At 38.2% G+C, this 25495-nt stretch overlaps 1 protein-coding gene across 1 annotated transcript; it reads right to left on the bottom strand.

Moving 5' to 3' along the window:
• Window positions 1–8988: 8988 nt before the first annotated feature.
• On the bottom strand, window positions 8989–15753 carry LOC143722485 (uncharacterized). Its single transcript, XM_077213869.1, has 2 exons — window positions 15634–15753; window positions 8989–15476 (listed from the first exon to the last, which is right to left on the bottom strand). Exon 2 carries the CDS (start codon window positions 15230–15232, stop codon window positions 9425–9427), a length of 5808 nt encoding a protein of 1935 aa, XP_077069984.1. The 5' UTR covers window positions 15233–15476; window positions 15634–15753; the 3' UTR covers window positions 8989–9424.
• Window positions 15754–25495: the final 9742 nt, after the last annotated feature.

Raw genomic sequence — 25495 nt, 5'->3', positions numbered from 1 at the left:
GATTTTATTTTGTACTCTTAAGCTTTCACAGCCAGTCCATCATCTTAAATGTTTACGAAAGTGTCATATGAATTGGCTATTTTCCTATTAGGCTAACATACCTGTAATTGCATTCTTCCCATGTTTGCCCAGTTCGTGTGTCTTTATTCCTCTCAACATTCAGATTCATGTATGTTCATTCATGTGCAGAAGATACAAAAAGCATGTTAAGAATGAGGCGTCAACTGGTCAAAACTCAGAGCCCTCGCTGTCTCTGCAGGTTCCTTGGTGAAGTACACATTTCACAGTGAACAAAGCAGAAATCGCGATTTTTGCTGTTTTATCGCCTGCAGAATAGCAGTCAACAAAACCCATGCACAAAGGAAAATCCGGACACAATCTGAGCGTTTAGAAAGTAATTTGTTCCCAGACCTGTTGTCAACAGAATAGTGCTTTTTTTCTATTCTCCAACTACCACATAATCAGAATCACTCTGTTTCTGAATTTTTTTTTTTTTTTAAAAGGTCGTTGGAAGATCAATTCACTGGGACCTCGTACACATGCTTGTTTCAGTGACCCATTTCACTAAATTAGATTCAAGCCATTAAATGTACCAATTATCATCTTATTAAGCTTTCAAAGTCACTTTCTCTATGAATTAAACTGTACGACATTAGTGATCGACAAATGCATATGTGGCTTCTTAAGCAGATAAGTGTTGGCTAAAGGTTTTGTTAAAATTTGTTCGGTCAAATTTAATACAGTTTATGTTTCAACAGCATTTGCCAGCTGGCCAGATTTTATGTTTTTTGTTTGTTTGTTTTTTGGACAAGAGCAGTGAAGAGCAGTCTAATATTGTATTAGGACATTAGTGCAGTGTCATTTTTGCAGGTTAAAATAACAACTTTATTGTTAGACTTTTCAGTTGAGCTGTTAAGCTATGTCTGATTATCTCAAGCAACAAATAAGTTCTTCATCTAATTATCTTTTTATCAAGCTCAGAATAATGGGTTCTTCCCTGAAGGAAAACATGCCACCAGTTTTATACCTAATCTTATTGAACTTGATTTTGGAGAGATAGATCCCAGAAAAGATGACCAGTGCATTTTAAATCCAACAAGTTATTGTGAAAATTTCTAAGCCTTTCTTTGTCATACAGCTTTGTCAAATATAAAAGTGCTTGGTTTAATAACATGATAATAATAATACAATAAAACAATAATACATGCCTCAGGGTTATATAAAATATCTGTTTACATTTGGGTAGGATTAGTGGTGTAGGGTGCGTGTGTATTACACGCAATAAAGTGCATATCATATGCACGTAAAAACAATTTCCGCGTATAAATTGCACGATAAACACAATGTAATGTGTAATACAGACGCATTTTCGTGAAATCAGGCTGATATATACAACTTTAATTAAGAAGGATGTCCTGTTACTTTATCCACTACAGTAAAAGACCTGGGTGTTATACTAGACCGCAACTTGACTTTCGATAATCATATTTCATATATTACAAGAATAGCCTTTTTCCACCTTAGAAACATTGCTAAGCTACGTAACATGCTATCTGTTTCTGATGCAGAAAAGTTAGTTCATGCATTCATGACCTCGAGACTAGATTACTGTAATGCTTTATTAGCTGGCTGTCCTGCATCCTCAATAAACAAGCTACAGTTAGTGCAAAATGCAGCCGCTAGAGTTCTTACTAGATCAAGAAAATATGATCATATAACACCTATTTTATCATCTCTACACTGGTTACCTATTTAGTTACATATCAATTACAAAGTATTCCTACTGACCTATAAAGCCCTAAATGGTTTAGCTCCTGTGTATTTAACAGACCTTCTATCGCCATACAATCCATCGCGCTCTTTAAGATCACTAAATTCAAGGCTTCTGGTCATTCCTAGGATATCTAAGTCCACTAAAGGAGGGAGGGCGTTCTCGCATTTAGCTCCTAAACTCTGGAATAGCCTTCCTGATATTGTTCGAGACTCAGACTCGCTGTCCCAGTTTAAAACTAGATTAAAGACGCATCTCTTTAACCAAGCATTCACTTAATGCTTAACCTTTAATACTACTGCTGAATCAGTTCGAATGCATTAACATTATGAACATCAGCTATGCTAATTATTTCCCAACTGCCTTTCTGCTGTTACCTCGGGACGCTAGTCCCGAGGAAAATAGCGTTCGTCAGCTCCAGTTTGTATCCAGCCTCTCACGGAGACTTCAGATGCCCAAACGCCTGTAAAGAGACGACTCGACGCCTGTGAAGAGACAACTCAAAGCCGGCGATATGTTATGCCATAAATTAATACATGATTAACTAACTGTATTTTTCTATGTACATTTCCGAAATGCAATTTCTGTAAAGCTGCTTTGAGACAATGTGTATTGTGAAAAGCGCTATACAAATAAATTTGAATTGAATTGAATATATATAAAATAAAAAATAAAATAAAAATATATAAAGTGTGTGTGTGTGTGTGTGTGTGTGTGTGTGTGTGTGTGTGTGTGTGTGTGTGTGTGTGTGTGTGTGTGTGTGTGTGTGTGTGTGTGTGTACATACAGAAATATATAATATAAAGATAATAATATGTTTATATAATAATAAACATAATAATAACCTATAATATAAAAGAGCAACATAAAAAATAATAGAAATGTCTAACTGAAATATAAAACATACAAATAAAATGAGAAAAGTGCATAATAAAATGACTAAAGCTTTTGAAGCCTTTAAACAATTTAATTATTTTAACTTGAAATTATTTTAAAAGGTAAATATTAACAAAAATGATAATAGTATGTACATAACAGTAAAATAGCACTGTTTTGATCTTATCCAGGACTACCACTGGTGTCCCAGCAAATAAATTGTGCATAACACCCCTGAAAATAAATGTGCAAGTTTCATTAGGATTGAAGGGCAAGACATAGAGACTTATGTACATTAATCAAAATCTCAACTCATCTGAAGCGTACAGACGGCGTCACTCCAGAGAGGTCCTTTCAACACCTCCCAATTAAATAACATAGCGTCCACAGAACACTACATCCTTCTACATCCTTCAACACAGCCATCCATATTTAGCACTGTCTATAAACATTACATCATATGAAAGCAGTTCTTGGACTGTGTAACAGTTGCTATTTGTTAGCAAATCTAAATTAAACATCCCGCTATAATTTAAAACAATCCTCTTGTCATTCAAACCTTTATGCATTTTTTTATTCTGTGGAACAAATCTATGTCTCAGTATTGTTGTTGTCGTTGTTTTTGGTCGATACAATGGAAATCAATGGTAAATAAAAATGTATAATGGGGATCAATAAAACAAATGTTATGCCCCATTGGCGTTTCGTTACTCTCTCGGGGAACCATCAAAATACGTTTTGTTCTAAGCATGTTTACGAGCTTAGATTTAATTACATTAAAATTAAATCAATAAAATGATTCCATGAAGGGGAACCCCTAAAAGGTTCTACTTACGAAGTGCCTGAAAGAACCCTTTAAGATTCTTTATAGAACTTTTTTTTTTCTTCTCAGACTGTAGCTTTAAGTGTTCGAATCCTTTCGGGGCCAAATAAAACCAAATGAGATATCAACACTGGTATGCGAAGTAATGATTATGTTAAACTGTATTATTACGGATAGTCAGTTGAGCCTATAAAACAGATGGTCAAGAGTCACTGTTATCTGGCTCATATGATAACACATCAACTTGAACTGTTTGGAACGTGTTATTCGGTTATAATGTGGGAATATTTCATTGCCTTTGTTTATGGTGACAATGATGATCATCTGGACTCCAGCTGTGTATCTAAACACAACGTATGAGTAATAGTGCCATCGTTACCAAAACAATGGATGAAAATGAGCCCAGTCATGCATGTCTTTACAGCCATGCTCTGATAAATATGGATCTGTGCCCGCTGCTCTCAAATGGGTTATTGAAGTGCCTGCCGACCTCTTTGTTAACTTGATGTCACCTTTTAACAATGACAGATTTTCAGCTGTTGGTCTTGCCACTTTGCCCATGCAGGAATGTGCTTACCTGGTTTGATCGAACGACACCTGCCTGAGATCTCAGAGGAGGGTGAACAGAGAGGCTTTTGACACATGAGTGATTTGCAGGCACAGAAATCAATTCAAAAATTATGACGGCTTCTGCAGTGAGTTCCATCATGGCAGCTGGCATGGGGGCAATTTGCCCTCCATTGTCTTTCAACCATCTGAAAAAGTTTATAAATTTATACATTATAAACCTTATTGGTGTGGCTTATGAATATTAATTAGGTAACACTCAACAAATTTGATTTTAAGTTTTGATTCAAATTTGACAAAAAGGTATGCAAATAAATAACTAAAGATTTTTTATGACGTGACTGAATAGGGCTTTTATTTTGTCACTAATTGCCGCCTATTTGTGTTTGCGCGATCACAATTTCCTTTGTCATTCAGCTGTGTGCTTTTACCAAAGCTACAGCAATGACATTACACCAGAATTTCCATCACAGTTGCTTTAGTTTCAAAGTGCCCTGCGGTAAAAAAAAAAAAAAAAAAAATTAAACAGGCACAATTCATTTAAACATCTAGCAGAGCTAGTGTCACAGATGTGGCTACTGCTGCGAAGCAAGTGGCGAGAGGTCTTTTTCTAAAATGAAACTAGTAAAAACCTGCCTGAGAAGCACAATGAGCCAGGAGAGACTTTATGATCATGCGATTCTCGGTTTTGAGAGCCAGCTCGCACGTCAGATGGACATAACAGACATTGTGAGGGAAAAAATCAAGGAGAAAAACTTTTTATAGTTAACTTGATTGTCATGAACCCTTTCAATCCAATTTTGTAATAGACAAATTCATTGTTATATCGGTAACAGATAGCCAAAAATATTTTTGACGCCAGATACCCGTGCTATATAACACTTTATTATAAAGGTTGTTTTATTGTTGGTGTTTTTTTAAGAACTTGAAAAGTTCTTTCTATATAAGTAAACGGCACTACACGATTTTGAAGGAAAGGGTGTATGAATCCCACTGTATTGATAATGGGGTGAGGGGCCCCGCCTCCACTCTTGCAGGGGGGCCAATGCAGTGTGCGCTATGGGTCAGTTATAATAAGCAAAAAAAAAAAAAAAAAACGGGTTCCCCCTCATCTGCGTTTCAGCGCTTTTCTACGGCACTGAGGACAGCGACTCAGTAGCCTACCTGTGTGGCTCTTGTGTCGCTGTCCTCAGTTATGTTATGTTTAAGGACATTATGGAATTTATGTTATGATTGTACTGTACAATTAAATACAATCGTTGCTGACTTTGCAGTCTGGACACTTTATCTCAGAGCGTCCGTTAACTGAATGAATTGAGAATATCAGCTGAAAATCTGATAACATCAGCAAATTTCATTCAAGCAGCTGATTTCTGTAAATGAATATAAAACTAAATGTATATTGCAGCACAGGGTGAAGTCAGTATATACATTAACGACGATTTAAGACAAATACATTTAAATTTAATATAAAACAAATGGCGATCTGTGGCGCGGCAGGATTTTGAACAAGGTCCTGAGCCGTTGCTGGGCGCCGCCGGTGTGTGTGTACACTCATAGAGAATAAAGTGTTCGAATTTTAAAGACGCAGCGCTGTGCTTCTCGTCAGGTGTGCGATTCCCTTAAGTCACACGTGGGATAGAAGCCGCTGATTGGTTGAGAAGCTTTCACTCAAAGCTTTCCTCGGGCTGCTTATTGGATGAACTGCTAGAAAGAAAATCACTCACTACTCACTATAGGCTTGGGTCAAAATGGGCGGGCCCGGACCTAAAATGGATGGGCCCAGGCCCACCCGGGCCCAATGGTAGCATCGTGGGTGGTTAGAAGTAGGTTCTTGTTAGTATGACAACTGGACTCAATAAGCAAGCTAACATGCAGTACAATCTTTCATTCCATATACAGTATATTCACAAATTTCATTCTACATTTTTTAGTTTGTCAAGAGAATGAAAGCAACGTGTTTGAAAAGTGCACATGTGCGAATATGCTCTAGCATACAGGGAAACCACCAGAGTTTGATCTGAGAGAGAACCTGAGATTGAATCAAACATCTAGAAAACAACAGATAGAGCAAAACAACAGAGAACAAAAATATAGCGAAGTAGTCCTCATACGGCTAGTTCATTATTTTTACAGCAATAATCTGACATTAATTCAATCTCAAACCAATTATTGGGCAGAAGTTATTACTTCACTACCTGCATGATGTCATTAATGACAGTTCATTGTGGTTCGAACAAAGAATGTGCAAGAAAGTTACAATGGTTTTGTTGAAGTAGTCATGCCTAGATAATGCATTTTTACAATTTATTTTACAATGCATTTGAACAATTGCAAGTTGCAAGTAATGTTGTGGTACAGGAAACAAACTCAGATGCAGTTTTTATATTGCATGTGATGACCTCATATAAGGGGTTAATCTGGTTAATCTACATTTGCCCATAGCTGAGGGGAGGTGGCAAATAAAACCAGCCCCAAGTAACCTTGCAACAGGCATAGCTCACCTAAGAGAGGTCAACACAGGAACCAATCTTCACTCTCCACATGACTTTCAAAGTGGATTTGGACCTGGAACAGCAGACTCAAATAGACATGAAAACAAGTGCAGGCCTGGGGTGATCCTGCTGTCTACTGCATTGTTCCGCAGGAGAGTGAATGCACTTGAATGCTTACATGGTAGAGGGCAAACGTTAATATTCATGGTAAATGTCAACAGTACCCAGAACCGCTTCTGTCCTCAAATCTGTCTGAATATACCTGGGAAGTTTTGAAGCATTTAAACATGATTTCAGTGTTTCCTTAGAAAACTCTGGCCTTTTTTTAATGATACAAAGACAACAGGAAAGCACTTTGAAAGGGTAAAACTTCACCCCAAACTGAAAATTCTGTCATCATTTACTCACCCTAATGTAGTTCCAAACAGTGGTGTAGTCTAGTTTTTTGTAGTGAGTATACTGTGATATACCAGCCCACCCCCCCTGATATTCCTTTAAAATTTTGTTTTAATAGATTTGATTATTATTATTTTAAAAAGTACATCATACTATGCAATTTCTTCCATAATTCCCTCGAGTTACTTTATTTATCTCTACAAACTTTTATTTAGTGTGTTGTAAATTAAAGACATTTAAGCTTCTGTGTGTTTTAATAAACTATTATTATTATTATAATTATTATTATTAGGCCTACTTGAAGTATACTCTACTGTGCAATAGTAATATATTTCTGGTATATTTTCTTCAAGTTATACAAAACTTTGATTTTGACAGGTTGTCATGAAGACTTTAAAGTTTGTGAGTTTGTATATGATACGAATGAATGACGATAGTTTTATCAAATGAAATGGTAAAATTCTTGTGAAGTTACTCTCATAAAAGCTCTGCAATGAAGTTCAAATGTGTGCATGTCCTCCTCATAGACGCTGAAAACACCACGAGTGTCAATCGCGCACGTCAGTGTATAGGAGAGCACACATTGGGCGCTCATTCAAAGAAACACGTAGAACATTAAGAGTTTATTTCAATAGCAGTATTTTTGAGCTTTAATATTCATCGACACTAGTACATATCGAGATTTGTTTCATTGTATCATTACTTCATTATTTATTCATTCAAAAATGGCCAAATTGCATGACGTTCCGCCTTACAGTAGGCTTACATTTGTTGGTGGATTCCGCGATTCGATCCGTGTCACTGCGCAAACACAGACGGGGTGAATTTATGAATGAAAGTTCTTTCACAAAACGATGTTGTTACGAATCCTCACACTTTTTAAAGTGGGTATACGGAGATCTTTGACATTTCATAGTGGTCCTTATATCAAATCCTTGATATTTTCTATTGGGTATACGGCGTATACCTGCGTATCACGTAGACTACACCACTGGTTCCAAACCTGTATGACTTACTTTCTTAGGGAGTCATTTTGGAGCCCATTGATTTCCATTGCATGGACAATTCTTTATTTCAAATATCTTTTGTGTTACACAGAAGAAATTCATATAGGTTTGGAATTACATGAGGGAGAGTAAATGGTGACAGAAGTTCAGCATTTAAATTTTTGGTTAAACTATTCCCTTAAAACTAGTCTAGAGCCTGCATCATCCTCTCTGGAGGTTTCTTCGGGATCAACAAAGACCAAAATTGACATCATGAATGATAAATGATGAAAATAGTTACCATTTCTTGGTGCGCTCCTGTTTGAATTATTGTATTGAGTTATTGAATACTGGTATGATTACAACATAATTACATGCACAATCACGACCGCCAACGATTAGATTAACTAACCAAAGGCTTAGCAATCAACGATCCCTGTCAATTGTGTAAATTATTGTCCATGCTTCATTTGATATGAAATTAATTTAGCACAAAGGTTGAGAGCAGCTTATCATCTGGTGTTATGATTGCTAGTTAACTTCACGCTAGATGTATAATTTACTGTATCAGTGTCCATCTGCTCACAAAATGAACTGCTTCTGAGGGGGCACGTGCCCTCTGTTGAATGGGTACACTCCTTTTGCCAACTTGTACATTATTAGAAGCCGTAATGGCATGGATTGTTGACCAAATTTGTTCAGTTTAAGCTACACTTAAGAAACGTTAATTTTTTTTAGACTGACCACTGTATATGACAAATGATAATATAGATCGGTCTAAAATAAAGCAAGGCAAAAATCACAAGAGCCATGTTCGTAGAAATGTACTCTTCATATTCAAAACACAGGTAATATTTTAAGAAATGTACTGAAAATTCGAAAAAGGCAGTTAGTTTGGTAGTAGAAAGCAATTATCAGTCTCGTATAAGACCAAATTGTGTGGATGTAACTGTATTTGTACAGATGTTATGATTCAGCTTGTTTTGCAAATGTACTGGCCTTATTAGATTTCTCTGGCATCTAACTATCCAGTAAGTTAAACAGTGACTCAAAAAACCTCGCTGGACACCACAAGTCGTTTCTGAAGTTTATGATTTAACTGTGAAACTGTAAAAATATACAAAAGATACAGTCACTAAAAATGAAATTGGATAATTACAGATTGACAATAACGTAAGGATAATTAAACTAAGAAAATATACATCTTAATATCAAATAACCTTCTCAAATGTATTACACAATAAATTTAACACTGTGTACTTGCAGATATTGCGTCTAACAGATGCAAAGAAAGGAGATGCTCAAAGATGTCACATAGCTACCACATTTTGCTGAACTATTGCAGTACTACTAGTACTTCCTGCTTCCTGAACTAAGAGGTTGTCTGTGACTGCTTTTCAAAATTAAAGTCCTCACTAGAATAGACATTTTCAAAATAATAAACCTGAGAATCCTAAATAATTTCAGTCCTGCACACTCCCCACCTGGGGTTTTTAGAATCCCAAATCAACTTATAACTTATCTTTGGGAGACAGAAGAAGGACAAGTTCAGAGACAGGACGTGACAGGATTTTCTGAATGCCATCCTTAGTCACTTTAACGTCAACTTTCCTCACCAATCCATCTTGGCTTGGTGATGTTTTCACAACGATTGCCATTGGCCACTCATTTCTGGTGACTTGAATGTTCTTTACCAAGACAATATCCCCTTCTTTCAAATTAGTTTTTTTGTCTTGCCACTTTCGTCGGTGTTGCAAAGTACTGAGGTATTCTTTTTTCCATCTTGTCCAGAAGACATCTGCTAACCTTTGTACTTGTTTCCATTCTTCCTTAAGCAACTCATTATTCCCAAAGTCTCCAGGTGGGGGAGGTGTTGCACCTGTCTTTTGTGTCAAAAGAGTTGCAGGGGTGAGAATAAAGGGAAATTCTGGGTCAGAGGACACTGGGATTAAAGGCCGTGAATTCATCACTGCAGTAACTTCCGCCATGACCGTCGTCAAGACCTCATGTGTGAGACGGGAAGATTGGTCTTTAAGTAGCATGCAATCAAGAATTCGACGTGCAATCCCGATCATTCGCTCCCAGTGACCACCCGTATGAGAGGCATGAGGTGGATTGAATATCCAGGTGCAATTGTGTTCTCTCAGATATTTCTGCACATTCTCTGAGCTGACACAACAATCGTCCATTTTGAGTTCACGAGAAGCTCCAACGAAATTTGTACCACGATCTGAATGCAGTTGTTTAACTGGCCCTCTGATTGCAAAAAATCTCCTTAAGGCATTGATGAAACTACTGGAGCTCATTGCTTCGATCACTTCAATGTGGACAGCTCTTGAGCACATACATGAAAACATAACTGCCCACCTTTTGGAAATAGCTTGACCACCTCTGGTCTTACGGGCTGTCACTTCCCATGGTCCGAAAACATCAACACCCACATAGGTAAAGGGTGGAGCTACTGTCAACCGTTCCACTGGCAAATCAGACATCTGCTGATGCTCTGTCTTCCCTCGCAGCTTCTTGCAGATTACACACTTGTAAAGCAAACTGCGTATGCACTTCTTACCTCCTACAAGCCAAAATCCAGCAGCTCTGACAGCACCTTCTGTAAAGTGTCTGCCCTGATGTTTCACAGACTCATGATAATGTCGCACAATGAGTTTTGGCACATGATGTGTACCCGGGATGATAATAGGGTTAACTTCACAAGTTTCCAGACCTGACCTCACAATACGACCCCCTACTCGAAGTAAGCCATTGCTGTCAAGGACAGGAGATAGTTTCCTCAACACACTCTTATGAGGAAGGTTGTGAGATGCAGTGATGCTTTTAATCTCTGTTGGATAACTCTCCTTTTGAGCATTCTTCAACACAAGAATTTTTGCCTTCTCCAGCTCTTCTTCAGAAGGACCTTTGCAGCAGACATGCCATCCTCTGCAACTATCATCTTGCGAGCCTTTGGAGAAAGAGCTGGCAATGTGAATCAGACGTGCTATTGCTCTGATGAGAGTGTTAAAGTTAGAGAATCTGCTAAATCTCTCAGAATTCCATGTGACCTTGGGAACTTCAGTAAGGTTTGAAACCACATGTGGGCGTATTTCAGAATCTGAGGTTGGATCCACAAACACAAATGACTGTTGTGATTCAGACTGAAGCTGAGAAATATGCAAGAAGTGTGGGCCTGTAAGCCATGAACTGCCACCTAGCGATGCTGCAGGTACAGATCTAGACCCGTGGTCTGCTGGGTTAAGCTCTGTGGGAACATATCGCCATTGTGCAGGCAAACTGGATTTATGTATACGTTGAATCCTGTTGTTCACGTATACATAGAACCTCCGTGTTTGATTACAAATGTAGCCTAGTACTACCTTGCTGTCAGTATAATACCAGATATGATCAAAGGTCATGTCCATCTCTTCCACAATCAACTCTGCAATCTCCACTGCTAATACAGCAGGACACAATTCCAGTCTTGGGACAGTAATGTCTGGCTGTGGTGCTAATTTGGATTTCCAAAATAAGAAGTTAACAGCTGTGTGACCATGTTGATCTGTCACCTTCAGGTATCCTACAGCAGCTATGGCTTTGACAGAAGCATCAGCAAAAACACAAAGTTCTTTACACTGGACATCGTACAGAGGAATGGGTATACAAACACGTGGTATTTGCAGTTCTTTCAAATCTTGAAGAGATGTTTTCCATTTTTTCCACTCTGCCTCCATGTCCTCTGGCAAAGGGGAATCCCAGCCCTCACCTTGTTTGGTAAGTTCCCTCAACAATAACCTTCCTTGTATGGTGACAGGAGCAAGGAATCCAAGAGGGTCATACAAGCCATTCACGTTAGATAGGACTCCTCTCCGAGTGAAAGGCTTGTCATCATCCGAAACATGAAACATGAAAGAGTCTGTTGCAACATTCCAGGACACACCAAGACTACGTAGGATGGGAAGGCCATTAGAGAAAAGCTGCAGATCTTTAATGCCCTCAGCACGATCTTCCAAAGGAAAGGCTTCAATCACATTTGGACAGTTAGAGATAATCTTGTGCAGTCTAAGGTTGGACACTGCAAGCATTTCTTGTGTACGTTTGAGAAGGTCAATCGCCTCTGCCTGTGTAGCGCATGATTTCAGCATGTCATCAACATAGAACTCCTTCTCCACTAGCTTTCTGGTGTCACTGCCAAATCTCTCTTCATGTTCTTTGACTGCTGTCCGTAGGCCATAGATAGCCACTGCTGGTGATGGGCTATTCCCGAAAACATGCACATGCATTCTGTGATCCACAATTTCGCCATCAAGGTCATTGTTTCTGTACCACAGGAACCTAAGATAATCCCTATGATCCTCCCTAACCAGAAAACAATGGAACATGTGCTGTATGTCAGCAGTAATAGCCACAGGCTCTTTACGGAATCTCATCAGGACCCCTAGCAGGCTGTTATTCAAATCAGGGCCTGTGAGAAGTACATTTTTCAGTGAAACTCCCTCATATGGCGCACTTGAATCGAAGACAACTCGAATTTTGCCGGGTTTTTTAGGGTGGTACACCCCAAACAGCGGCAAGTACCACACTTCCTGACCTTGCTGAAGAGGTGGTGCAATTTCTGCATGCTCATTTTTTAACAAGTTGTCCATAAAATCCAGGAATTGCGCTTTCATCTGTGATCGTTTGTTCAGAGTGTGTCGCAGCGCGAGAAGACGTTTGAATGCATAGTCTTTGTTGTTGGGTAGACTTTGTCTGGGCTCACGAAAGGGTAGCGGAGCAACCCAACTATTGCAGCTGTCTTGAAAAAACTCTTTGTCCATGATCTGAAGAAACCTAGTGTCTTCCACAGATGGAACAATCTTATGATCATTTGCAGTGTAGGAGAAAACTGAATGACCAACACTTTCACCATCAGGCACTATCATAATGGAGTCCTCAGATGTGGTTTCTAAAGGTTGTTGCCATTGGGGATTAACGTCCAACTTCTCTTTTATCTTGATTTGACTATAGCATGGACTCAGAAAGCTGTGACGGCCATTATCTAAGATGAAAGTCTTGTAAGTATGAACTGAAGATGGCCTATGAGCTCCTCTGAGACACACATCCCCAACGACAACCCAGCCCAAATCCAGTTTTTGGGCAAAAGGGGCGTTATTTGGACCATTGATTTGTTTGCGTACTTTGTGTACTTGCAGGATGTCTCTGCCCAGTAACATAAGAATCTCAGCATCAGAGTCGAGAGGTGGTATTTCTTGTGCTATTTGTCTCAAGTGACTGAGATGAAACGCTGCACTAGGAGTTGGAATCTCTGTACGATTGTTTGGAATCTGATTACATCCGAGAAGAGTAGGGAGAGGTAGACTTATCTTTCCATCGATGGACTCCACAATGAAATCAGAAATGCATCTCCCCGCTGTCTCTAAAAGGCCTGCACATGTTTTCAGTGTGTAGGGCAATGGAGTTGTTTTGATGTTAAAGATGTCAAAGAAATCTTTTCTCACCAAAGAGCGGTTGCTTTGCTCATCTAGGATAGCATACATCCTCTTTGCTTTCTCTTTGTGTCCAGCTGGATAGACGGAAACTAGACACATTTTTGAACAAGACCGTGCACTCAGACCTTCTCCGCAGACTTCCGTGCACTCAGATGTAACCTCATGGCTTTCTGATTTGTATTTCTCCCCGCCATGCTCTGAGGTAGGGGTAGATGCCTGAGATTTCCAGGGGGCAGGGCCTGGATGAAGAGCCGAAGGATGACGGTCACTACCGCACTCTTTGCACTGAACTTCTACAGTGCAGTTTTTCGCAAGATGGTCTGTAGAAGAACAGCAACGGTAACACACAGACCGCTCTTTCAGGAACTGCATTCTATCTTGTAGAGATTTTTCTCTGAACCCTCTGCATCTTCTCAATGGATGAGGTTTTCCATGTATTGGACAGCTTTTGTTCGGGCTAACTGATCTCTTTTCCTGTTCAGATGGTATTTTAGTTGAAGGATAAATTTGAGTCTTGTGAACAGATATTGGCATTTGTCTTTGTCTCTCAAATCTTTCCCCTTTCTTGTATTTCACTTGAGGAAACGTACTGAAACTCGGATCTGTACGTGCTTTTGCTTCTGAACGAACAAAATTTGCAAACACTGAGAAAGGTGGAAAAGCAACATGATGTTCTTGCTTATATTTGGATCCAAATGACATCCACTTTTCTTGAATGTTATACGGAAGTTTTTCCACAATAGGATTTACCCCCTTAGAAGTGTCCAAGTATGCCAGACCTGGTAAGTATCCTTCAAGCTTAGCAGCTTCTAGTTCTGAGAGAATGTCTCCTAAATCTCGAAGCTTTTGTGGGTCTTTGTTTGTCACTCTGGGTAAATCTTCTAGTTTGGCAAAAAGAGCATGTTCAATTGCTTCTGGAGAACCATATATTTCTTCAAGCCTCTGCCATGTCATTATCAGTGCAGCTGACGGATTTCTGATGTGAACCGCTTTCAGTCTCCGTGCATGTTCAGAAGATTCTCTACCCAGGTATTTAATTAAGAGATCAAGCTCTTCTGCTGGGGAAAGACCCAAACCAGAAATAGCACCTTGGAAAGATGATTTCCATGCCCAGTAATTAATGGGCTTGTCATCGAAGTAAGTAAGCCCTGCTGTCACAAGTTGCGAACGAGCTAGATACTTTGCGAGGTCATAGGTAATGGACAAGGAATCTCCTTTATCAGGAGGTCTACTCTGCATTTGGTAGTGATAAGGAGGATACTGCATTTTTGTGACATTTTGATTCATGTCTGCTCCAAAGTCCATGTTTTGTGAACTAATCGGTACATTTTTTAAATCTGACTCTCTTTTGATTAGACTTACTAAGTGAGAAGCTTGAAGTGGTGGTTGAGTTTCGTTTCCTCCACTAGATGGCAGTGTACCACTACTGACTTCGGATTGTGTTTTCACATAATCCGCTGTTCTGATTCGACTGTCCTCGATGGGAACAGGAACTGATACTCTGCTGGCAGCGCTACATTCTTTTTCTAACAATGCTTCCTCCAATACCTGAGCTTCTACCAAAGCAGCATCCTTTTCTTTTTCCTCTTGCAAAGCCTCCAGTGTTGCTTGAAGTCGTGCCTGTTCAACTTTCAATTCTAATTCTCTTTTAGCATATGCTGCTCTGGCTTGTGCGGCTTCCGCTTTTGCTCTTGCTTTGAAAACCGCTATGCTGGCGCTTGAGTGGCGACTGGATGCCCTTGAAGAACGACTTGATGCTTTTGAGGAATGTGCGCTGACAGAGTGCACATCTTCAGCTGTGCTTTTAAGATCTGCTGAGTCTGTCTGACCTTCTGCCATGTTTATATGCGACTTAATCACATGCAGAAAAATCTGATTGATGTGATAGAGACTTTGGAATGTTTAAATATTGATTCCACACAGTTCTTGAGCATCTTTCTCAGTCTGTTGTATTGATGTCTTTTCACTGTACTGGCCTTATTAGATTTCTCTGGCATCTAACTATCCAGTAAGTTAAACAGTGACTCAAAAACCTCGCTGGACACCACAAGTCGTTTCTGAAGTTTATGATTCAACTGTGAAACTGTAAAAATATACAAAAGATACAGTCACTAAAAATGAAATTGGAAAATTACAGATTGACAATAACGTAAGGATAATTAAACTAAGAAAATATACATCTTAATATCAAATAACCTTCTCAAATGTATTACACAATAAATTTAACACTGTGTACTTACAGACATTGCGTCTAACAGATGCAAAGAAAGGAGATGCTCAAAGATGTCACATAGCTACCACATTTTGCTGAACTATTGCAGTACTACTAGTACTTCCTGCTTCCTGAACTAAGAGGTTGTCTGTGACTGATTTTCAAAATTAAAGTCCTCACTAGAATAGACATTTACAAAATAATAAACCTGAGAATCCTAAATAATTTCAGTCCTGCACAGCAAATGTAACGGCACATTTTCGTGTTACAATTGTTCCCCATTTCCTGCTATCAGCGTAGTCTATTGCTGTAATAAACCAAATCGATTGATTTTAAGGCTCTGTGTCGTTCTGCAAAAAGAGAGCATGTCTGTCTTCTGACAACACGGGGAGTCCAAAAACAGAAATGCTGTAATCATGAGTGGAGTCATTTACATCCCAGGGCTCTGAATCTATCAGGCATTCTAGCACATGATTGCTATTGTGTTTATGCATTGCGGGCTTTGATAATCCGCTGTGCTGCCTGCAGGAAGGAAGAAGCTGCACAAATTAGCTGATTAGGAAAACCTCTGCACTGCTTTTCCAAGCGCACCTCATCTCAGAGCGGAAACAGGTCTATCCAGGATGACATGCCCCATCAGGGTTGTCATTTAAACTGCATCAAATCAGCACAAACCTTTCTTCAGATAAACAATAATTCTTACAGATTCTTGGAGGTTTATCTAAAAAACACAGTGCCATATAGAACATTTATATTTGCTTATTTTCTTGGTCTCTGCATTTTTATTGGACATAGGGGGTCAATCTTTGGTTAACACGGTCCCATTATCCCTGGTCCCATCATAGTCCCATCAAGCTTTGGTTAACATTGTCCCATTTGCCCTTGCTGGTAGATATTGTAACAACACCATTTACCTGCATTGGACATATAATTTAATAGTAAATAAAAATAAAAAACATTAAGGTGCAGAATTTCTGTGAAATTTCAAGGGTAAAAAAATGTCCATTGTCAATATAGTCATATAGACATTTCCAGATTTAGTAAATGTCCAACCATAATCCTAGATAGATGGGCCCTTTTTTAAACACATGAACAAGTAACAATGTTTAACTGTCACAGATTCTTTCTTGCTGAAAGTTGATTGGTATTGCGACAGCAGAATTTGAATCAGTATTGTAAACGGAGCATAGTGACTACAATAATGGCATCAAGTCCTGATGGTTTTGCACTCCCAAACCAGAGTGGTTATGGGGGAAAGTGCTGTGCTGGCAGCAAAGGAAAACATAAAACCATTTTGTGCAAGCAACATCTAAAATCATTACAGCACAGTGGATGTTTTACCAGTGCCCGATTCACTTTTGGATGGTTATTAAAAGTGAGAAATGTCTAATCAGTATTGTCATTGTGTCATTTTACTGCCTCTCTAAAGTGATAAACAGCTCAGGTGATCGGCTCAAAAGGTTCTGTGGTTTCATAAGATTTCAAATCGTGTACTGCCATTCGAGATTAATGGGAATGTCATCGTACATTTTTCCAGGTATTATAGACCCCCATGGTCAGAGCACAAGAGCACAGACAGAATACAAAACGCAGGTAGACTGGCGTATTCTCCCATCGGTCAGCTTGCTTAAAAACACATTTGCGTTGTATGTCTCAAGCACTTGACAAAATATCGAACGGGATGAAATCCATTGGGAAACATCACACCCTGGCTCAAAGCTGATATCAACAGACATCAATGTCGTTCGACATTTCTGTGGTTTCCTATCAGCTCTAAGTCATACAGAGGATTTCATAGAATTTCCGATTACTTCATGTGGGTGGTGCAGATAGCTCTGCAGTGCAGCACAATGAGGAAACCTGGCAGGGCTAGAGCTCTCCACAACACTCAATGATTTAGTGCTGTTCCAAACCCATCTGGCACCACTACCATGATGTACGGCCCTCCATTCACGTGCCACCACGTGCCACTCAGAAAAACCTCGGCTTTTGCAATCCATGCAGAGGCCCTTCTCACAGCCGGGGTGAATGAATTACACTGTGAAATATGTTAATAGCCCCTCTGCATGATGTATGCATTCTAAAACCATCACCGGGTTGTTTTAGGGAACTTGAGGCAAAGCTGTAAACTTTGCTATTCTGAATTAATCTATTAGCCTCCATGTATTTCTATCTGTCTGCATTTTCCCCGAGCCCATTAAGCGCTAAGTACGGGAAGTCCTTCATAACGGCAAGTTCCTTAAAGAGAGCCAAACCGCCTTAACTATACAAAAGAGTGGCAACATTAAAAGACATCTCAGACAAAACACTTCCCTTTAATGTCATGCTCTCAGGGCTTCGACAAATCCCCGGCCCAGACTAAGAGCCTCATCTATTTGTCCTCACGCAGATGGTTTAACAGCCATGTGGCATGCAGGGTCGATAGTTAAAAAGTAGATACAGACCTGTCGCCAGACCTCAGTCTTAAGGGGGGCATATGAAATGCATGGGGGGGCACAATTATTATTAGCCTACAGTACGTATTTTTATAATAATCAACTCTAGTCACGCAGCACGTAAACATCACTTTTAAACATATAACCAACAGCAATATGACCAGGTCACCTATAGCCTACACCACATTACATAGAAGCAATGTTATGAATATCCATAAAACACTTGACTATACAACATATTAGATGTAACACCAGAAGCATCTCTCAAACATTGCATTTTAAAGCAGTCAACAGAGAGATATGCATTGCCATGAGACATACACCTGACGCACATACACTCACACAGAGACTTTGAATCTACCGGTACTTTGAGTGGAGGCAGCGATGTCCTCTCTCCAGTCCCTCCTGTCAGTACAGCGGGAGGCGGCGTTTCTCGCGAGTAAGCCGGGGAAACCTTGTTTTGAAACAGCTTTCAAAAATGCCCGGTAACTGTTGAGCGGCTTAGTTGTACGTCATGTACGTAGCCTAACGTTATTTTTAGTAAGGCCGTGATAGGCTGTTGCAGTGTAGATTCCCAACAATCAAACAAAATCACACCATTTTTAACGTTTTAATGATAAAGAATGCAACACTAAATTAGCAACTATGATAATATTAAAATTAAATTATCTGTGCCTCAAGTGGGGGGGGCACAAGCATTTTTTTGGGCGGGCCCGGCCCCCTATGGCCCGCCCATAGCGACGGGTCTGAGTAGATATCTTGCCGTTCGAGCACCCTCCTCCCAACGCTCTGTATCCATCTAACAAACCTGGTGCTACATACTTGTTAATGCATTAGCCTGCCAACAACAATAACATGTAAGGTGCGAAAGCTATCCCAAGCAGATTGCCGAGGCGTTCTGTGCCGACAAGCTGTCTTTTAGCACTGGGTAAGTGAATGATGGATGCTTCCTGAATAGCAAGATTTTAATACTTTAACGCACTTTGCCTTTTTTCACTTCCTAACACAAAGAGTAACATATGCGATGATGTACATCCTGAGAATCATCCATATGACTACATTCCGAAAATAAAATTGTAAACGTCCTTAGGGTAAGTGTGAGATCATCTCAGATGTTCCTCCTTCAGATGATCATTATTTGCTAATAAAGAGGATATGTGGCAATGTAAACAGCCTAGTGAAGAGCCTGCGTTTGAAGGAGTTTTGACAGTTTCATTGAATTTTAGCAGAAGTGAAGTACAGTTCAGAACAGTATGGAGGGGAAATGTTGTGTGAGGCATGTCTTTGTAGATTGTTGTAAAACAAGAAACTTTTTTGAACAAGAAAATCATACATGAAACAATATACTAGCTAAAAGCATGCTGAGCAAACCATTCAGCTTGCACACAGAGTCCTACTCTGTCAGAAACTTCTATGTCACTGTAAATGTAATCTGTAGATCCATCTAAAGTATCTCTGAATTTGTGCCTTAATATTGTATTGCAGGTTCAATACAAGTTATGCTCAAACAACAGCATTTAGATGTTGATTATTACAAGTACACATATTGACACATTCATTTTTCTTTAAAAAAGCAGAAATGTTTCATTTAAAAAAAGCATTTAGACTACATCAGTTCTACTTTTAACAATGGTGTATAATATATATATATTTACAGTCAACAGACGACCTTATAAAAAATAATTTAATTGTGGATTTGCTTGAGCTAGAAAGAGCTACTGAACATAAATAAAATGTGCAAAAGGGTATTGAAAACATTTTGAACAAAATGTAGGCTACATAAAATAAATTATAAAACATAATAACATAATAACCATAGAACAGTAGAACATAAACATAAACATTTTTTCTGAAGTTTGTTAAAAAACTTTGTTCTAACCAAAAAATGTAAAACTGCAGGAGCTATCAAATCTTCATCCTTTGTTTCAGCACCCATACATTTGCTGAGCCAAGTTTGGGAGAACAGTATTTTTTATGAACAGTAATTACTTCTGCAGTTCACTTTGGTGATTCTAATAGCTAAGAAATTACATGTTTTGCCTATAAAGACTAAAAGGCAATGCTAAAGGTCATTTTGATAAACAACTCAACATAAGCTTAATCAGAGCTTTATTTGCCAAATCACTAGAAACTAAAACAATTGGAAATTATTTGACAAATCACATGCAAACGTACAATTTTAGAAATGATAGTAAAGATGTCCTGTCCCTGTTTATCTACTCTGTTATAATAGGAATTTTTTAGTAATACTTCATAACTTGTTTATTGCTCTCTGCAACTTGAGAGCAATTAATCGCCATTAAGGAGGAATAGACTTACCTGTCCACAACGTTGTTGGTATGCAGAACTGCTTAAATGGTCATCTCTTGCAATTTGCTAATGAGGCTTTAGTTGCAGACAAATACTTTAGAAGCATCTCTTGCCTTCATCACTTAAGTTCATCACTTAATTTAAATATGTGAATGTTTGATGGGTTGATCTAATCCCAAATGACTAATGCTGATATTTTAAGAATTTCATAACATCATCAATCAAAATCTTGAAGAGATCAAGACATACAGCAGCAATAAATTCAGTATGACTCATAAATATTACGAATTGCAGAAATTTTTTTATATTACGGGCCCCGAAATGCCATGGCTTTTGTAAACGGCCATGTCAAATTTTTGTTGAATGTGTTTTGAAGCATACAAGCCACAATGTTTAACAATCCCAAAAATCTCTAGGAAAAAAACTTGTGCCGAATGTTGATTGGTGTTATGACAAAGTAAGGACAGCAGAATTTTTATCAGCATTGTAATCGGAACATATAGTGACTACAGCAACAATGGCAACAAGCCCTGGTAATGGTTTTGCACTCCCAAACCAGAGTAGTTATGGGTGAAAGTGCTGTGCTGGCAGCAAAAGAAAACATAAAATCAGTGTTGATGGAACAAACCAGCGAAAGAAAGCTGACATGTACAAAGAACTTTGTCGAGGGTGTACTCAAATCCACACTCCAGACTTAACTCAATGGGAGCAACAGACGGCCGAATGCATTTTACATAAGGGAGAGAGAAGTGGAGTGCTTTGGGGCACATTATCCAAAGCACAAATGGACTTTCAACCAGATGTCAACCTCCTCAAATATTTACAACAGAGATTATGTTTAATAACTTTCATTATAAACTACGATTGGTCTGGATATTTCTGTGCTCAATACCATCCCCTGTGTCGGTGCAGTTCATTTTTCCTGAAGAATGAGACGTATCCCCTTGAAATAGGACAATCAAATCTTCATGACTATTAACATCAGTTTCAACCAATGTGGCTAAGGATCTTGCTTGGGTGAAATGGACCTAAAAGTCTTCATTTTATATATTTCCTTTGCAAGTTTTTCTTAATTTTTTTCATAACCAGGACAGATATTTTTTAATCTACTTCAGTGATTTTATGAGAAAACTTGCAGAATGGCATTAAACATGATAACATGTGTTAAACACAGCAGAGCATGCAATCTTATTGAAGATGGAAAACATGATCAAATTATGCAAAATATTTTATAAACGTACATGTAAGAAGTGTGCTATGTGGAGCTTTGTGAATGAGGACTTTTCAAACTCTGAGGCAAATAGGCAGAGATTTCTGCTATATTTTGCAATAAAACACAAGATGCTTCTAAAAGAAATGAGCTAAAAAAACAGAGAATTAGGAAATTATTGTTGTCTGAAGTATTGTCTCCAAAAGTCTAATCAAAAATGGAAGCTCTCACACCACAGATGGCAACAAAGCATTTCTATCATGATATGTACTTAATTCCATGAGGAAAAGCTTTATTAGCAAATGTTTCAAACTGAGGTGCTAAAGAGTGTTGAGAAACAGATTTTCTGTTTCTGCATGAAATATCACACCAACTGAAAATTTGTTATTTGAAAATTGCAATAAAACAATGACAAAATGTTTTTAACCCTGAATGGTGTGCTGTTACATCTATTAAAGTCTCTACATGAGACACATGAAGTGCTGAAAAAAGATTTACAGATTTTAAATTGGTACTAAACAGGTTAATATTCACCAGCCTTAGTACAACCACAACCATCACAAACTTTAGACGTGTTACCCGAAGGGCACAAACCCAATTACAATCTCATTTAGTAAACTAGACTAGACATTAAGCAAATTTAAGTTTTTGTTGTGATGAACAGCATCATGGTTTCAAATGTTTCCATAATGTACAGCTTTCAATTTCAACTTGCATTCTAAAGCTAATTCAACCTGTAATGATACCATTACAATGCCACACACAACAATAAAAAGATAAAGGACTTAAACATCCTTTGAAAACCTTGCCTCATGGGCATTTCTCCCTTACCTAGTCATGTGTATGACCTTTATTGAAATTGCTTTTCACTGGAATAGGTCACCAGATTCAAAGGCACGAAATGGACGAAATAATAGGTTGGTCTCTGTTCAGCACACATTGAATACAGCAGGTTGAGCTTTTACTTGGCTTTTGCAAAGCTTTAGGGCCATTTGCAAAGGCCATCAGCAGGAGTCTTTCTGTGCTCTGCCTGGAAAGAAGCAGAAAGTGAAAAGGGTGGAATAAAAATAAAACAAAGAAGCAGAAAGAAAAAAGAAAAAAACTAAGATGTGTATATTAACCTTTATGCATGTACATTAATTGAGGCATTGCTACAACAAAACATTAGCCTGAAACTCGGCCTGAAATTCAATGGAATGTTACAGTATCTATTATAAATTATTTAACTGTGCACATTAATATATAACTTTGCCCTCATAATTGAATTAAAAAATATATAAGCTTCCTCTTCCCATCACAATGACATCTCTTCTACAATGACTGATGATTGCAATTTCCATTGCGGTTTTTATTTTGTTATTCAACAAAATATTAAACAAATATTCATGCAAAAAATGGGACAGAGCTAAATATTGTCACACTGTAGAAATAACACAATGCAGGAGAAACCAAACAAACACTTCTTTATTAATCCACAAAGATACACACAGTAGATCGCAGGAGAAAACTAGCACACAACCACTTGAAATAAAGACGATACCGGACAATGAACAGAGGAAACCAAGAGCTTAAATACAAAGGGAGACAAATGGATGACAGGTAAACATAATCAGTAACCAAGGGAACAAACTAGGGACTTATCAGGACTAAACTGAACCACCAGATACAAACACATGGGAACAGAAAGACAACTAAACATACAAAACATAATCCTGATTATGTTTTTGTTAATTAAAATTAGTTAATTAAAATATGAATTTAATATAAACTCAACAGAGTATGTCAAAATAATGGCATTCTGATGCAAAGAAAGGTTGGAAAGAAGCATTTGATGCATTTAAAACTAGCTATTTTTCATGATTAATTTGATTTTACATAATAGTTTAAAATATCTAATAGTTCTCCCAAAAAAATGGAGTTTGAGCTTAAAGTCACCATGAAATCAAAATTGACCATTGTTGTTTTTTATGGAATATTGCAGTATTTATTATAAATGATTTATCTGTGCGCATCAATATTTTTTTAATTCATGTGCCCTCGTGATCTTTAATCAAAATAACTTCCCCACGCTCTCGCAGCATCATCTCTTCTCTTTTCTGATGATGTGTTTTGGAAAATTTATTTTAAGATGAGCCCCCAATTTCTGTTACGACCGCTATAGGGTCAGCCGTAACAGGAATATGAAAGAGTCTCACTACCAGAGAGATACCAACAAGTTTATTTTAAAAAGGGTTTAGCGTCAGGGGCAGACAAGGCCAAAATAACACAAAAAAACCAATCTTTTTATTTAACCTCTACAATTCCTAAAACAAAAATTAAGAAAAAGCTAAATACAATTTAAACTTACCTACCTCCCTAAACCAAAAACAATCTGAAAAGATAGATATACAAAATAAAATGGTGTCAAAATGGTGGCACAATGGACTACTTGCACAACTACTTCTAGTTAGTAGCCTACATATCGGGAGTTTCCAGTTAGAGCCTTCAGCGCACCCTACAGAGAATGCAGATTATCACTATGTTTTATGATTTTCTGTAGATTGATTAAAACAATGAATAATGATCTCTGTATTAATTATCTTGAGCCTCCTGAAATGTTCCTATACATATATTTTATTTCCAACTGTGCATTCTGAATAATAAATAGGCTAAATATAGCTATTTATCTACTAAGCTGCAGCAGTCCTATATGCTCGTCTTCTCATTAACAGTTTTTTTCTCTCTCTCTCTTTCTGACATTTCATACCTGTTGGGTTTACATTTTAAATGAAATTGACTATTAAAAGGATTGCTTGTGTGCGTTAGTGTTTATTCCAGTCTTTTAAAATAGTTGAATGAATGAATGCTCACGAGGTGCCACGATGCAATAGGCTTGGCAATTTAATCAATAACGCACACAGCGTAGAGGAGAATGACAGTCAACTACTTTGAATATTATAGCATTTTGGACATAAACATGTAAATAGTGAAAAGATTGACATTGAAAAATTACACAGAATGATTAAAATATTTAATCCAAATAAATAAATGTTCGTGGTTCGTACTGTTATTCATCTGTTCTCATACAGCGTCGCGGTTCACTATAGTTTAGACAAACACTGACACCCTGTGGTGAAATAATGGCATATTTTTAACACCCGCTGCTTTCTCAGATCGGCTTGGGTTGAATTAAAACTTCATGTTCCGATAAGTTTGGAAAATTCTGCACACAGTAAACATCAGAATTCTCCTGTCAATAAAAATTGGCAAATTTTTAAATCTTATTGCGGACACTCATTTCAGGTGGCCTTTGTTCAACCAGAGAATGTCTAATAAGGGGAGAACTTCCACTCTCAGTAAACTTCCGGCTTCTGAACTAGTTGCAGTTCCACTCTGGTTCCATATGAGGGCGCTCACAGGACGAGTGCAGAATGAATGGAGGTCAATGGAGCTATACCCCTCAAAATCCACTTTTCTCAGGATATAATTTTTTGTCTAGTAATTTGAATGTTGTATTCGAAAGGAGATGCAAAGAAATTACACATTGCTGGGTGTTAGATTTTTTAGAGTCACTTATTTGCTTTAAATAGTCTTTTAAAATGTCAGTGACGTCATACACATCGTACGACCAGAGATACTGATTTACGGCAATCCTTTAGTCACTTTGGTGCTTTCGCGCTCTGCACTTTCTTTTCTCTCGAGGCATCGACAGCACAGCTGACACAGGTAAATACACGTGCTAGAAGAGTTTTTGTTTTGTTTTATAAGACCACGCCCAAAATACACACACATTCTGGTCCCGCTTCGGATGCCACGATGCCATCAAGCGGTATATCTGGTCGTAATCAGTCCTTCACTGACCAGTCAGCGTTCATTAGCAGAATGCTATCTTGTTATGGGCAACAACAACTCAACCTGTAAGAAATCGAAAGGACATAAGCACTCGTCCATTCAAC

The sequence above is a fragment of the Siphateles boraxobius genome, unplaced genomic scaffold (assembly GCF_051911475.1).
Source record: "Siphateles boraxobius isolate OS27281-9 unplaced genomic scaffold, OSU_SipBor_1 66, whole genome shotgun sequence".
Classification (NCBI taxonomy): domain Eukaryota; kingdom Metazoa; phylum Chordata; class Actinopteri; order Cypriniformes; family Leuciscidae; genus Siphateles; species Siphateles boraxobius.
This window is presented reverse-complemented; position numbering and strand designations above follow the sequence as displayed.